Genomic DNA, 16,520 nt, shown 5'->3' with positions numbered 1-16,520 from the left:
TTTTAAGACATAAGTCTTTCTTCCTCCCACTCATACATATGAGAAGAAACAAAAGGCCATACTAGAGCAGGCTGGCTTTTCATCAAAATAGTGAAGCACAGCTGGCTTTGAAAGTGGTTAAGCACAGGACAGATAAAGAAGTAAATCTTCCCAGTTATCCCTGTCATAGTGTGTGATCAGTGCTCAGATTCACTCCTCAAATATAAGACAAGCCAAAGGTATCTTTGAACTGATAGAGCTTTATGACTGATTTTGTATTTTTAATCCCTTTTGAAGTGATGTTAATCCTCTGTCATTGACAGCATGCTCTGGCAAAGACCGAGTGTAGTTATGTATTACCACCACCTCCGTTCTGTTGTTTTGAACCTGACACATGCTAGCCCCTTGTTCCTTCTGTAAGGCAGGACAGTGAACAAATATCCTCAAGTCATCTTTTCCATCCCATACACTGTTCTACAGGCCTCTGTGAACTGTAGTTCAATGGTCATATTTGATTTAACTTTCCTAAGTGTTTTAAAGTTTCTCAAGTTTTACTATAGTTTTTCTTGGTCTTCTGTATTTTGAGAAGAAAAAAAAACAGCACATGTGTAAACTGTATATGCATCATGGATTTATACAGAGCGAAAATTTTCTGTGCTGCTTTCTCCTCCTAGTACTTTCTAACATTTCATTTGCTTTTGAACCCCATGTGAGCACTGACATGTACTGTCACGTACACGTCAATATACTAAAATAATGATCATCTTAGTGTCCACTGCTCTGTATGTAGAGTTGTGTGTGTGTGTCTTTTGCCACAGGCATCCCTCCCCATTTACCTACACTGGTTTCTCAACACATTTGTATACCATATATGTATAATTTTATTTGACCAAACATTAATTTCTCCTTTTCCTTTTTTTTTTCCCTTCTTCTCTCGTGACTAGAGGGCCCATGATTTTTTGTTTTTACTGATTTTACACTGCTCACCCTGTTTTTCTTAGCTATCCTCCTTATTTTGGGACAATGGGACCTTATCTTCTTAATATACTCCCTGCTGCTATACTACTGTCACGCCTGCACAATCACTTTTGAACATGCAAGGTTAGTGGAATTTTACACTGCAAAAACACCTCCTGTTGCAAAAACTCAACTTTGTTTCTCACAAAGGATACGCAGGTGTCCAGACTCAGCTGGATGGAGGTGAGTGTGAGGCAACTGAGCTGTCTGCTCTGCTGTTCCTGAAGGGGTCCAGCACCACACTTTGTCTGGAAATGTTACATTGCTAAAGCCAAAGAGAATTTAGTGCTGATGAGAAGAATGTTGGCTATTCCTTACATGCTAGAAACTGCGTATTTCTATATGTTTTCTGTATAATATCTGCAGATTTTATTTATAAAATCCAAGAGCTGTTCTGCTGATAAGCTGTGCCCCACCATGGAAAATCAGTGAGGCCATGAAAAAGAGTTTTGAAGTATACATCACCTGCTGTATGTAGCTAATAAGCAAATGAAGAAATCCACTTTTTTTTTTTTTTTTTCTTTGTACACTGAACTCACTTTCAGTTGAAATAATTTTCTGCTGATGACAGCTAATTCACCATGTCCACTGTATTCTTAAAAGATTTTTTCCTTTATCATTTGGAAATGCACAAGTCAGATGTGTGCACACAAATGTGATATATACATATATCTGAGAGGCTGACTTTCAAGCTACCTTATGTAATGATAGTTACTAGACTCAGTAAAGTGAGACATGATATTAATGAGTGTTTTAGTAATTGTAAGGCATTTGCTTATAGCTATACTGTAATAGAGTGATTTGGGTTTTACTTCATAAATTTAGAGAGGAAACTACCTGCTGCTGAGGTAAAGAAATTGTCATAGTTGGTTGAGAAGGTAATAACAACAGGAATGCTGTTAGAATGAGCTAATACACTTCACATTGCAGCACTCTTTGGAATAGCCTAGAGCACTCTAGATTCATGTGACAAAGACGATATGCACACAAATTTACATACAAAGCAGCGAGTACTGAGATGATCATTATAACAGCTAGTCTCATGAAAACAGAGACAGTGCTCATGTGAATGGTTGTGAATATAAAGCCATGTGCATTAGAGAAATACTATATTGCTAAGTGCAATATTGTTATGCAAAGAGCTGTATGGAATAGCCCTAAATTTTCCTGGAGTTTTTCCCACAGTTAAAATCTTTTGGGTATATATATATAGTCTCTGTGGCTGGAATCCAATGCAAGTTTTGTTTGCTTGTTTGTTTTCCTACAGGAAATACCACCTGGAGGGCTTCAGTAATTGAGTTACTATATCGCCTTTATTGAAATTACCTCTGGGATAAATGCACACGCTGCAAAAAGAGGTAGACTTAGCTTTTCTTTTTTTTTTCTTTTTTCTTTTTTTCTCTCAGTTATTTGTGTCTGCATTGTCACTGCTATGTAGAAAGCCAGGGAACTGACCTGGCTAGGCCAGTTTTCAGCTGGATCATATACCTGAAGTAATTCCTGTGTAACCTGAAACAAAAAGTCTAATGCTGCTTCAGGGAAGGCATGGAAGTTCTTCTCCAGTCTGTCATTTCTATGATATGCACTACTTTTATGACACAGTTCACACTTTTTGTGTTGTGTGATGGGATGTGTCACACATTTCCTGATAGGCTGTATACTTTGAGAGTTGTGTAACCCACATCATGTGTTGTTTGTTGTGTGCCAGGATTTTTGTGTGGAATCCTTGTGTTTGAAAGATATTTTGTATATTCATATTTCATTGAACATTTGAGCTCATTTAATATTTCAAGAATAATTTATCTTTAACAAGTTAACATTTATCTGTATATGCACAGAAATTGAACCATTGTTTAGGTAGAATAGCTTATTTTGCTAATTGCTGTGGAAGTTGGATATGCATATGGAAGTGCATATTACCATTAATTGTATTTTCTTTCTGATTTGCATAAGTTTTCAGCTGTATCAAAAAGGGGCATCACACTAGCTACCCATCCATCAGACAGTAACCACTGGATCCTGTTTTCTGCATCAAGATGCTGTGAAGATTCTCTGGAGCTCTAAAAATTAACCACATCCCACAGTGCCAGCTACCTCTATTTTAACTAATGTTAATCTGAACTTTAACTAGATTTAGAACAGTATGGCACCATCTGTATCATTCTTTATTTATCCAGTAGCAGCCTTTGATTTTGTCATCCTTCAAAACATGATAGGTCACAATATATACATAGGCAGGAACCACTGACAGTGTGAAATGTGTTCATCTGATTCGTGTCAATGTGGGGCAATGCTAGGGCCGCATGGTAAAATGTGACCTTCTGTCTTACACATCCTTGTATAACCACGAGACTAAGAAAACAGAGATGGTTAACGTATGTATATTCTTGTGTTCAGTGGTTAACGTATGCATATAGTTCCTGTGTTTGGTGGTTAATGTATGTATATAGTTCTTGTGTTCTGCAATGGTTACCCAACAGGACCGACTTGGACCAGTTTTGTTGCTGGCCAAGCAGTGTTAAGGAGAGGAATGGGGGGGGGAGCATACATGAGGTCTGGGGTCAAGAAGATTCCAGAAGATTCCAGAAGATGAAGAAGGCATGCTTGGAAGAGGACATGCCCACTAATGAATATGCATTAGTAGAGGGGATATAAACCATGAATGGGAATTGTATGCTGTCTGTCTTGGTGGAGTGGTGATTTGTGGTACTGCTAGTGCTGTTTGCTTGCCTTTATTCCTTTAATAAATAGGAACTTTATTTACTTCATTTTTACTTAACTTTAACTGGAATCCTATTTGAGACTCAATCATTTATCACAGACAGTACATTAAATCTCATTGAAATTTGTAGTTCTGGTAGATAACGTATCTTTCTTTGTATTGTACCATCACTGTTCTGTATGGTGCCAATAGCAACAGACCTAATGCTAGTCAGATGTCAGGGAAGAGCAAAGACCGGTCTCTTGGTTTATATTCTCATTAGCTAGGTCTGAGCGGCTCCTTGCTTCGGGTGTTAATGAAGAGACTTCTACTAAGCTCTTCACTGCATGAGGGACCTCAGTGCCTAACTCGAGATTTTTAAATGCCACCCAGAAACATGGTAGGCTTCTCAAACATGAACATCCCGGTGTTCTGTGTACACAGCTGAGAGACTGTACGTACATAAATTGAAGGAAGACATGAGCTGAATAGATCTACCTGGCTATCATTGGAGCTAAAACAACCAGAGGCTCTTTTCACTGAGATTTTAACAGTTTGACTGACTTTAAATGGGTTAGACTGTTGTGTTACCACCACCACGAAAACACTTCATTTCTGATTATCAGTCTCTTAAACAAGCCATTACGCTGTATTCATTGACACTCTCTCTCCCTCTTTCTCCTCCCCTCCTCCCCCCACGCTTCTAGATTGTTCTTTTGTTTCTTTTTTATTGATTCTGAGCATTTTGGTGGCGCTTTCCCACCAGCATTTGCTGAAGAAATCCGAGGGTAATCTGCCGTGCAGATCAGCCTGGGCCATCTTCCTGCCCCGCTCCTGGCGCTGAGGAGTTGCGGGCTGCGGTCGGTGCCGCCGGATAGCCGCAGGGTTTGTATTTTATTTACTGACTGTAGCAGCGTTTGCGCGCCCCGACGCCATGAGGGAGCCATCAGCCCCCCCCCGCCGCGCATAAGATGGCGGCGCCGCCCCCACCCCGCCGCCATTCCCGCCCTGCCCCGCGCCTCGCGTCCCCGCCCCGCCGCCCCGGGCATCGCCGCGCTGCGGTGTGGCGGCGGCGGTGTGGAGATGGCGCTGGAGGCGCGGCGGATGGAGGGCGACGTGGAGGACGGCGAGCTCTCCGACTCGGACTCCGACATGCTCGGAGCCGGCTCCCCGGGGGGCCAGCAGCAGGTGAGGTGGCGGCGAGGCGGGCACCGGGGCGGCCTTCCCGGCCCCGCCGCCTCCCGGTGTGGGTGTGGGTGCAGGCCGCGGCCGGGGCGTTCCGCTGGGGGACGTTTTTGGGAGCCCCCCCTCGGGCTGTGGTGGTCCTCGGGGGCTGGGGGAGCTGGGCGAAGGGCAGCCCGCCGTGCTCCCGGGGCGGCTGGTCGGGAACAAAAGGCGCAGACTGCCCCCGGGCACACGTGGGGGCGGCGGGCAGCTGCTGGTGGCCCGCCCCGGCTTCAGGTTCTGCTGCACCCCGCATCGCTGGGGCGGTGTGGGGTGCTCCGGGTGTCCCTGCGGTGTGCAGCTGTTAGTGCTTAAGGTATATGCAGTACCGTAAAATACAGGTGTTTTGTAATATAAGTTGAAGGCCTTTCTTCTCTCCCTGCTTATAGCAAGAGAAGAAATGTTACTGTAATTGTGGTGAACGCTGTAAGTTTGTTTTTTTTTAACCTCAGATTAAAAGAAGTCTAAATCTAAATATCGCAGCACAGTACATAACTTTGTGGTAAGAAATCAGCCAGGGAATTAGCAATAAGGAAAGTGTTTGTTGTAGAATGGCATGGAGAGCATGGCCGAAACTTCCTTCCAGTTGTGAATAGGAATTTGGGGTTATGTTGCCTGTGGTGTTTCCACAGATCACGTAGGTTTGATTCAATGTTTTAAATTTATCTATCAGATAAATGAGGAATTACTACCTTACGAATATTACAGCAATTGGACTTGTTTGTAGAACAGTCTGAAACCTTTTGGGTCTTCTGTCTAAATTAGTAAGTGGCTATGGTGAGTCAGTAACATATTCTTGCTTTAAAATAAGAAAAAAATGAAGCACAGGAAGTTCCGGCTGAATATGAGGGGGCACTTCTTTACTGTGAAAGTGACAGAGCACTGGCACAGGTTGCTGTTGTGGTTTAACCCGGCTGGCAGCTAAACACCACACAGCTGTTCGCTCACCCTCCCCCCTCCCTCTCTGGGATGGGGGAGAGAAACGGGGAAAGTAAATCCTGTGAGTTGAGATAAAGACAGTTTATTAGGATAGAAAATAATAATAATAATATGTACAAACAAGTGATGCACAATGCAATTGCTCACCACCCACTGACCGATGCCCAGCCCATCCCCGAGCAGCCGGCCCCCCACCCCGGCTAGCCACCCCTATATATTGTTTAGCATGCCGTCAGATGGTATGGAATACCCCTTTGGCCAGCTTGGGTCAGCTGTCCTGGGTCTGTCCCCTCCCAGCTCTTGCTGCACCCCCAGCCTGCCCGCTGGCAGGACAGAGCGAGAAGCTGAAAAGTCCTTGGCTTCGTGTAAGCATTGCTCTGCAGCAATTAAAACATTGGCATGTTATCAGCACTCTTCTCATCCTAATCCAAAACATAGCACCCTACCAGCTACTAGGAGGAAAAATAACTGTCCTAACTGAAACCAGGACAGTTGCCCAGAGAGGTTGTGGAGTCTCTTTCTCTGGTGATACTCAAAACCCGCCTGGATGCCATCCTGCACAACATGCTCTAGGTGATCCTGCTTGGCAGGGGGGTTGGACTTGATGTTCTCCAGAGGTCCCTTCCCACCTCAGCCATTCTGTGATTCTGTGAAAACCGTGTTCTTCTCTAAGGTATTACCATCACTAACTGTTCATGTCCTGTCCTGTGTGAATCAGAATCAACACACCCAGTTCACTTCTCAAAGTCTGAGCAGCATCCAAGTATTTTGGGTTTATGGTTCTTCTTTTCCTCCTCACTAGTGACCCAAGGAGCACTATTGTCGTTACAGGTCACATTAGTCCAGATCTCGTTCTGGCAGGTCAGACTCCAGAGAAAACATTAATTTCTCTACTGTTACAGAAAATTTCACGAAGTTGATCTGGTGGTTTGCTGGCTTAAAACTACTGTGTGTGCCTGTCATTGTCTGAATTGGGATTTGTAATAGCTTTGCCAGTTTCTTAATAATCTTCTTAATGTGATTCAATAAAGGTTACGTTAAGCAGATCAGTGACTCGTGATATGTTCTTTTTCTGTAGCAACAATGCTGTAGAAATGTTCAAAATAGAGGAGTTTCGTAAGATGATCATGTCAACTGTAGTCCATACCATGCTTATAGAAGACTTCCCAGACAGCCACAAATCAAGATTAATAACAGCTAACTAATGAAATTTTTTGGCATGACTTTATAGCTCTTTTTCTTTACAGAAGTGATTGGATTAACAGATATATTTCTTCATTCCAGAAATCGCATGATGGCAGTAATTCAGGCAGACCTTTCCAGAGCAGCATTTCGTCCTGTGCACCAAGCGTTCCTTATCGAACAACCAAAAGTGTGGATTCAAGTGATGAAAGCTTTTCTGAATCTGATGATGACAGCTGTCTGTGGAAACGAAAACGACAGAAATGTTTCAACCTTCCTCCTGCTAAGTCTGAGCCTTTTCCACTTAGCCAGAGCCACCAGAAACAAACTGCTCTAGGTGGTAAGAAGGTCAACAATATTTGGGGTGTTGTGCTCCAGGAGCAGAATCAGGATGCAGTGGCTACTGAACTTGGGATTCTAGGAATGGATGGTAGTATTGACAGAAGCAGGCAGTCTGAGACTTACAATTATTTATTGGCTAAAAAGCTGATGAAGGAAGCTCAGCAAAAGGAGGCAGAGACGTTAGATAAAGAACTGGATGAATACATGCAGGATGACAAGAAAACAGCGCCAGCAGAAGAAGAAAACGGACAAGGCTTTCTCAAACGGAAGCGACCTGTAAAAGATAGACTGGGTGAAAGACAAGAAATGAAATATAAAGGAAGGTATGAAATAACAGAAGAAGATTCAGAGGAAAAAGTGGCAGATGAAATAGCTTATCGGTAAGTCAGGTAATGAGGCATCTGCCTTAAATATGGGTAAGATGTTGATGGGGGAAAAAAAGGCAAAAAAAAAAAAAAAAAAGCTTTCTGGCTGCTAAGGCTGTAATACCAGCCTACAAAAACCATGAGTGTCTTGTGGCTATTTCCAAAGTCCTGAAATTAAAATACAGCATTAATTATAGTTGGTGTCTTTTAGAAGCATCCAGTAATGGTGTCCAAACTTTTGTTTCTTTATTGAAAGGGGTAGGTAGAGGTTGACTGGAATTATGTGTTTTGCGACACCAATGGCAAGGACAAGTACCATTTCTCACTATTTAGATTTAACAGTAGCTTTTTTAGGTAATACCCTGTATTTAAAAATGTGAATTTAAAGTTAGGCACCAATGTAAACATGCTGTCTTCATGTTTTCACTCAGACAAATCTGTCTGAGTTACAAATCTTTGAAACTGTAGTTGACTTAGGTAGTGTAGTGCTTTGGAGAGCACAGCTTCTGAAACAGGTTTCCTTCACATGCTTGGAACATCCCTGTCTGCAGAGATCTTTCACTGCTGCTGTAACTGAGGGCTGTGCCAGGGCTAGACACCAGCACTGAAACTAAGCCTCGTCTCTTTCTGTGTCATGAAACTGCTGCAGTTCCGTGCTAATCTATGCCAGCCAGCATTAGGGCTATCAAGTTCCAGCCATGCACAACATTATCAAATTCTTTTCACAGTCCTGCTTTTTACTGACGGTACACTGAGCTGAGAATCTGAGAACTTACCAGTTAAAAATCCTATTGTGTTTTTTTAAGGGTTAGTTTTCAGGTAAGTTCATTTCCCCAAGCAGTTTGCTGCTCAGTTTTCTTTAAGCTTGCCCTGGCAGGGCTGGACTGATACAGGGGAATATGGGGGCACACGACAGTAGTGATTTAAGATTGATTTAAGCTGCTGTATTCTTTTCAGTAGTGCAAAGGAATAAAATTGGTAACTAGGAAACAAGTTAAAGGACTTACTGATTTGTATATTGACATCTCAACTGGCTTTGTTGATCATTGTTGATTTCTGACATATGATACTTGGTATTGCCAGATGCTGAAATACAGCAATTAGGCAGTGATTAATGCTGTTATCAGTTCTCAGTAACTTCTCATTTGTGAACCTGAAAACCTAGAGCATGTCTCTTGTAATAAACTTTTATTTGTTCTGTTTAGCTTCATGACAATAAGGGCAGAAGCCCTTTTGCTTTATAATTATTTATAGGAATAGCTGCACCAAACTGTCAGTAGAACTGTGCATATAGAGATGACAGCACCGTTATTTAAGCTGTGCTGTGCCATCTATGCCTGGATTCATAACCTTGTGCTGGCCCACACAATGAATGGAAATGAAAGAGGTTTTCTGTCAGTCTTGTGCCATTTTTGCCTCTTACTTTACTCAGTACGTGTTGCTCTGCACAGCATTAAAGTGCCCAAAAGAGGGTTGTACGGGGGTAGAATGAACACTAGGTGGAGATCTGACTTTTCAGGCTGCCACCACTACTAACAGAAACCTCTGTAAGGAGCCCTGGTTATCTCAAAGTTGTCTGCATCTTTGACAAACTGTTCCTGTCTTCCAGTAATTCACGATTTAGAACTCAATCCTATAAAAATATAAAAAAGTATTCAATTTCTGATGCCTTATACTTTGAATTCAGATTAAGCACAATATAATGTGTAGCTGGCTTGGTAAACACTTGTGTGCTTAGGACAATTGTCATTAATTGGGGAGCTTCAACATGTAATGTATGTAGCTGTGTAGCAAAGTCGTGTCAATTGGAGTGCTGAGGGTTGGAGATGGTTCTCAACAAATTTTTGTAGTTGGTGTGATCTCTTGGTCCTCAGAAGTTTAAACCCAGTGCTTGGGACTGTGCATAATTAGCTTTGTCATTTAAAAAACGAGAATTTAGAGCATGAACTCTTGCTCTGGACAGGTGGTTTTGATTTGTGGGTTTAGGTTTTTTTCTAGTAGGAGTACACATTTTGGCACAGTGGCTTGATGTTATGTTAAACTTCTCTTTCATGCAGACTTGGAATAGAAAACTTCTTTACTTAGGGCGTTGTTGCTAAAAAATATGCAATTTAACTCAGTAGTAATGTGATACTTTTTCTGTTGGCATTTGATAGATTAGGTAGATAACTTGATAGATTTGATTGTAGGTTGGTCAACATCCTGTTTGTTTTTTTTTTTATGTGGATTTGTTTGAGTTGCACATATTAGAGGGTAACTTTTACATTTGCTGTTGTCTCCTGTTAATTGTTGATATAACTGTTTCTAATAGCCTAAATGTTACATTCACTGTAATATCCATCTTTTTTGCTGACTCTGTACTCATAACTTTTAGTTACAGCTTGGTGTACCACTTCTTTTTTACTGTAATTTCAGATGTTTACAAAGGGCTTTGCAGTTTCTCATATGATTTAACTTATTACAATTCAGTAGAGGAAAAACTATGCATTTTTATTGAAAGAATTATTTAAAATGCATACTTTAGAAGTTACTAGCCCTTAGAAACTCAATATTATAAAATTAGATTTTAGAAACCACTGAAACACATCTGAATGTGTAGACAGATTTTAGCACAGTTTCGCATCCTGTGGAATAAGTTGATGATTATGGAGGTTCTTTAGCTGATTTTACTTGAAATTCTGCTGACTGTACATGTGTTTGTTTTCTCTCTTAAAGCCTTTGTGAACCAAAGAAAGATTTAATTGCCCGAGTAGTGAAAATAATTGGAAAGCGAAAAGCCATTGAACTGCTCATGGAAACAGCTGAAGTGGAACAAAATGGTGGACTGTTCATAGTGGTAAGGAGGATGTGATATTGTGGGGTTGGGGGTGGGGAGGATGCTTTTTGCTTGCAGAATATTTAAGTAATGCAATTGCATAGCCTTCACATTTAACAGTTTCTCCCAGATGCCATGCATTAACCTATGGCCTTCTCTCAGGAAATAGATCTTTCATTTGAGCCATGAAAGTCACTTAGCAGTAAATACTAATGTAACTGCCAGCAGAGTTAGAGGAAACAGTGAAATGAATGAAACTGGCAATTGCCCAACTTTGTGTCCTTGGATCAGTATATGTTTTGCAGTGTTAACATGTGTTACCTGCCTTCTCTTGGGTTGTTTCCCTCAAAAACTTATGAGTAAGGAATTCTAAATCTTCAGTTAAAGCTTCTATTTTTAGGCTGTTTCACCGTACTAACCTACTTAGATGAATCAGCATACAATCAGAGATCAGCATACTATGTTGAGCGTATCTAATACCACGTTTGTACAGTAACTTTAAAAAGCAAATCTGTTAGCTTTGTTATAGGACTGTTAGTTTGTGTACCAGGAGATCATTGATTTCTGTTACAAATTATAGTCAAAACCATTATGTAATGGATAGGCTGTAAGTTTCTGTGTGTGTTTTTGTTAGATAATGATCTATAAGGCAAATTAAAAAAATAAGGAGGAGCAGGAAGAACCTTGTGTGTAGTTTATATTTTTGCTTTCAATCATTGTAGGTCAGGGATAAAGCTTTCTAACTAATTAATTCTCTTATAAGCAGTCTATTGTCTTGAAGGATTAAAGTATTTAATAAGTATTTACAAAGGAGATGAAAGGACACAACTCCTAGTGGCACAGGTTCTTTGGCTGCAGATCAGAGTATACCATTTGAAAGGCAGATTTAGTATACTGTTTTTCTTGGTTGGGATTTTGTGTGACTAGGATGATAAAAGTATGTGGCATCTGCTATTTCAAGAACAGATAAAAAATCGAGGCTTCTTGTTAGAACTTTTGGATTACGTTTGTTGAGTAGAAAAGTGTCATTTAATACGGTATTAGGGCATGAGAGTAGCAGCTCAACCTTATATGCTGTGAATCGTAGTTGAAAAATACTCTGATAATTAGCATCTATAACTTATAAAGATTTCAAAGTTGGGTCTGTTCATGCTTCAGTATGATGCATCACACCACTGTTGTTCCACTGAAAACTACTGCATTGTGGGGAGAAACTTACACCTTAGACAGAAATACAAAATTCTGCAGATAAATAAATTAGATTCTACATAATTTTATGAAATTATTTTTTTACTTCGTACTATGCTTTTATGTTAGGAATATTCTGAATATATAACCTAATACATGCATTGTTGCAGATAGCTGTGAGAGTAGTTAGAATACGTTGGCATTTTATGTCTTCATTACCAAAATCAGAAGCAGAGTGTAGTTGAACTACACTCTGAAGTTTGGTGTGATGTTCTAAAGCAGATTTTTTTTAAGCCTTATATTACCTGTCCAAATGTAGCAACCTAATAGTTGACCTTCCTACGGCTAGAAGAGCTGCAACTAAAAAAGAACCAGGGCCATGCTTATATAACACATAACACAGCAGAACTTAACTTTCTGGATTTTGTCTCAGTAGAAAGCATTGTCTCTTGTGCCGTTTTTATATCAACAACTTCTCTTTATGTTTGCTGCTACCACTAATTTACTTTTTTCCTATTAAGAACGGTACCAGGAGGAGAACACCAGGGGGTGTTTATTTAAACCTGCTGAAGAATACACCCAGTGTCAAAGAAGAACAAATCAAGGTAAAATTGTCAAGTGTACAAATGATTGTCCAAAGTAAATCTGGGGAGGAAGGGGGTATTCTGCCAGAAATGTTACAGTTGAATCCTTCTCATAACTTCTAGAAAGTTTAATTCTATTATTCCAAAGAAACCAGCTTTTCATATTCTAAATACAAGCAAATAACAATTGATGAAGTATATTCACACAATGCAGAAGGAACACCTTTTATGTCTTGCTAGTCACAAAAACCTGTCGGGTAATGAGACTGGAGAGTCTGAAGAGTTGAATGCTGTTTTTCCTTTACTTGGTATATGCTTTATAATGATGTTACCTACAGTTATTTTAGTTATTACAGTATTTATCCCTTTGGACATCTGCCTCATTCTATATTGGTTTAATGGTGTTCTCTTATAAAATACTTCTGTACTGCACCGCTCCAGCTGTAGCACCAGGCAGTACGGGCCGTCACGCTTTGACAAGAACCTAGTCTTAACTGCTCTCTGGCCTCATCTGTGGTGCTCACCACCTTAGTTTTGTGAGCTTGTGAATATTTCTGCGTTTCCTTTGTTTGTTTAAAGCATGACTCACTTGTTTGTAGGTGGCTGGTGGCTACAGGTCACTCTATGTATCATCCCAGTATCTTGTACTGGGAAAGAGATGAATCAACATAAATGTGATTGTTGTATGTTTAAAAAAAAATACCTTCCATAACTTAGTCACAAAAAGATGCAACTTTAATCACTTTTTTTTTTTGAAATGAGATAAAAATCACCTCTTCCACCCCTTCTCCATGCCCTAGTAATTGTGTGCCTCATTCTTCTCTTGCTAATACTGGCAAGTGTTTAATGAGGCAGCAGTTTTACTAAATGAACTTGACTGATAGTCCGAGACATCATTTGATACCTAGTCCTGTGGAAAAAGTAAGTGTAATACTGTCATCATACAGGTTGTCTTGTATGCAGATCTCGCACAGACTTGTTTGTCCTTAGCGCTTGACTTGCAACTCCTGGGGTGAAAAAAAGCATTAATGTTTCCCTTATGCAACTTCCATTTCTCATAAAATGAACAGGAAAAAAAAAAAGCCATGTAGCTGTATTTAATTATGTTACATGATCTTTTCTCCCTTAACATAAGGAGGAAATTTGTAAGAGTAATACTTTGTAGGAGTTAAATGCAGGGGTTCACAAAAGTTTGTCAGTAATAATTATGATTCCTGGCCTCAAATTTCAGTTCTGGGGGAAAGCATTTAAAGTTGTAATAGAAAATTTTTGTCAAGATTTCTCTACAGGTCACCTTTAAAAATTTTCTTTCAACTTGGCATAAAATATTTTTCTTAGAGTGGTTATATTGGAAGGCACCCCTGGAGGTAGGTCCTCTGGTCCAACTGGCCAGCACAAAGCAGGGCCCCACTACAAGAGGTTGCCCAGGACCACATCCAGACAGCTTCTGATTATTTCAAAAGTTCAGCCAACTGAAAATTATGCCAATACTCAGTTATCCTTACAGTCAAAAAACATCTGCCAGTGCTCAGGAGGAACCTTCTGTGTTTCAGTTTGTGCCTGTTGCCACTTGTCCTGGCACTGGGCACCACTGAAGAGAACCTCAGTCTGATTTCTTCACACTCTTCCTTCAGGTACTTGTATATATTGATGAGATATGGGCCCCCTGGAGCCTGCTTTTCTCCAGGCTAACATCTTAGTGGCCCTTTTGTTGGACTCTTTCCAGTATGTTTCAGTATGGCTCCTGTAGTGGGTAGCCCAGACCTGGACACAGCACTCCAGGTGTGGCCTCTCCGTCGCTGAGGAAAGAGGAGGGATCACCTCCATTAAACTGCTGGCCATGATTGTCTAATGTAGCCCAGGACACAGTTACCTTCTTTGTGGTAAGGGCACGTTGCTAGCTTATGGTCAGCTTGGTGTCCGTCAGGACCCCCAGGTCCTTTTCTGACAACCTGTTTTTTTTTTCAGCCAGTTGGCCCCCAGCATGTTCTGGTGCCTGGGTTCCTGCAGGTGCAATAGTTTCTCCTTCTTGAGCTTCGTAAATCCACTATCAGTCCATTTCTTCAGCGTGACAAGATCGCTCTGGACAGCTGCATGACCCTCTAGTGTATCAGCCACTCCTCCCAGTTTTGTCATCTGCATGTTTGAAATGAAAACTTGAAGCATTACTTACACTGTAGTTTGGAATCACTGAGAAATTATATAATAGAATTATTTATGGGGCGTTTTTCTTAATTGCCATCTCTACTCATGCTTTTACTCTGAACAATGTATATATTAGTTATTGTTTAGCAGTATTAGTCATAAAAACGATTTTACTTCATTTTTCCTTTAGGAAGCACTAGTTAAATGAATATACCAAACTTTTTTTTTTTTTCTTTCAAGGAAATATTCTATCTGGAAAACCAAAAGGAGTATGAAAACAAAAAAGCTGCTAAGAAGAGGAGAATACAAGTTCTGGGAAAGAAGATGAAAAAAGCCATTAAAGGGCTTAACCTGCAAGAATACGATGATGCATCTCGTGAGACTTTTGCTAGTGATACAAATGAGGCTTTGGCTTCTCTGGATGACTTACAGGATGGACACCATGAAGCAAAGATGGAACCTGAAGATATTATAGAAATTGATAATGCTCATGATTTGGAGATCTTTTAGTTCACAGTGATAACAAAGTCTATGAAACACATTAAATGAGTGTTTCTTATTATCCCATGACTTCATGTTTTCGTAAGTTGCAGAAACATGGGAAACATTCGATGGTGAAGAAAGTGACACAATTCTTAGCTAAGTTTAACAGCATGGAACATGTTAGTTGTCCTGTTACTTGTTTGCTAAGTCTTCAAAAACTGTTAAGATTTTTCTAGATAACAACTGCATCACTGTGTTTGTCCCTTAAGAACTTCTTTCTAGCCATGCATTAAATTTAGGCATTAAGTCTGTTTCAACCAAATACATCCTACTAAATCTGCTGAAGCTAACAAAGTTGCCATCAAGTGGGGGATATTCTTAATTACAGTTGGACAGAAACACTAGTATAAAATCAGTCTTGGTGTAAAAGATCCTGTGGTCTTAGTGTGACGTGAGTTGACAAGAATAGCAGTGTTTATAGTGTTAAGACCTGTAAAAGAGATGGGCTTGCGAAATTAACCAAATTTTCATAGCTACTGACTTTTTGATAACAACCGTGTAAATAAGTACTGTTGAACAATGGATGTTGTAAATTTCTGCAGAAGTTCACTCCATTTTATAATAGTGGTTTGAGCTTCCAACTTGTTCTGTCTAAGCTGAATCCACAGAAAACTTATACAGATCTTTTTGTTCTAAAACTCAAGTGAATTCTTTCTGAGCAGAAATTTAATTTGTGTTCCCCTTGAGGATCTGTAAGCTCTACGTGCAGGTATGAATATTGCAATTCTTGTCTCCATGCTTTTTCTCATGTGCAGTAGAATGAAGCAATGTGCAGCTTGCAAAAATTCAGAAGTTTTTCTTTGCCTGAATCTTAAGAAAATAATAGTATGCAAAAGATAATTTTTACTTGATGCAGAAGACTGTTGTGTAGTTCATAAGTTTGAAGATAACTTTTATGTTGAACATTGTTTTTAATATAATCGAAGAACATTTCCAACACTGATATGTATGATATCTACATACTTGGTCACTAATAAGTTGTGTTTTCTGTGAATATACGCTATTTTTCAGTATAAAATATTTCTGTGTTTTTAATTCTCTTCTAAACCCAACAACAAATTTCTGGGCATGAATTTTGCTCACCTGGAACTCTTTGGATTTCAGAAGCAAAGCATATCACTGAAGTACATAAAGAAATTACTGTCAAGAGTCAGTATTTAAAGCACTAAATGTCCTGAGAAAGACATCCTAAACATGCAGCACATTCCATTATGTGCTTTACCAAATTACAGCTGTTCTGCATTTTTCTGTTCATGCGCCTGTTATTCATCAGATGTGAAGCACACCTTTGCTGGTAATATTTGCTGTCACTGAAGTAGCAGAAGGTTTTAATTTATTCATTGACTTTTCAAACACACCTGTGATGATCAGAGTACTAAACTGATAACTCATGTAAGATACAGAATTTTTCACCACTTGATCAGTTTGAGGCTGTAGCAGTTGATCCTAGTTTTGTGAATATCTTCAAAATATTGCAGATGGAACAGCAAATTTGG

The 16,520-nt window shown here is 39.9% G+C and overlaps 1 protein-coding gene across 1 annotated transcript; it reads left to right on the top strand.

Annotated features, from left to right (window-relative positions):
* Nucleotides 1–4,695: 4,695 nt before the first annotated feature.
* On the top strand, nt 4,696–16,042 carry PHAX (phosphorylated adaptor for RNA export). Its single transcript, XM_035310147.1, has 5 exons — nt 4,696–4,885; nt 7,145–7,764; nt 10,465–10,585; nt 12,274–12,357; nt 14,722–16,042. The coding sequence occupies exons 1-5, from the start codon at nt 4,781–4,783 to the stop codon at nt 14,989–14,991; spliced, it is 1,200 nt and encodes a 399-aa protein (XP_035166038.1). The 5' UTR covers nt 4,696–4,780; the 3' UTR covers nt 14,992–16,042.
* Nucleotides 16,043–16,520: the final 478 nt, after the last annotated feature.

Source organism: Oxyura jamaicensis, chromosome Z (genome assembly GCF_011077185.1).
Source record: "Oxyura jamaicensis isolate SHBP4307 breed ruddy duck chromosome Z, BPBGC_Ojam_1.0, whole genome shotgun sequence".
Taxonomy (NCBI): Eukaryota; Metazoa; Chordata; class Aves; order Anseriformes; family Anatidae; genus Oxyura; species Oxyura jamaicensis.
Note: the sequence above shows the minus strand (reverse complement) of the source record. Positions and strands in the feature narration are given on the sequence as shown.

Bases quoted from the DNA above. Each gene is read 5' to 3' on its own strand.
- PHAX (XM_035310147.1), top strand. From the start codon at position 4,781: ATGGCGCTGGAGGCGCGGCGGATGGAGGGCGACGTGGAGGACGGCGAG. The intron at 4,886-7,144 runs GTGAGGTGGCGG...TCTTCATTCCAG, and splicing joins CCCCGGGGGGCCAGCAGCAG to AAATCGCATGATGGCAGTAA. The intron at 12,358-14,721 runs GTAAAATTGTCA...TTTTCTTTCAAG, and splicing joins TCAAAGAAGAACAAATCAAG to GAAATATTCTATCTGGAAAA.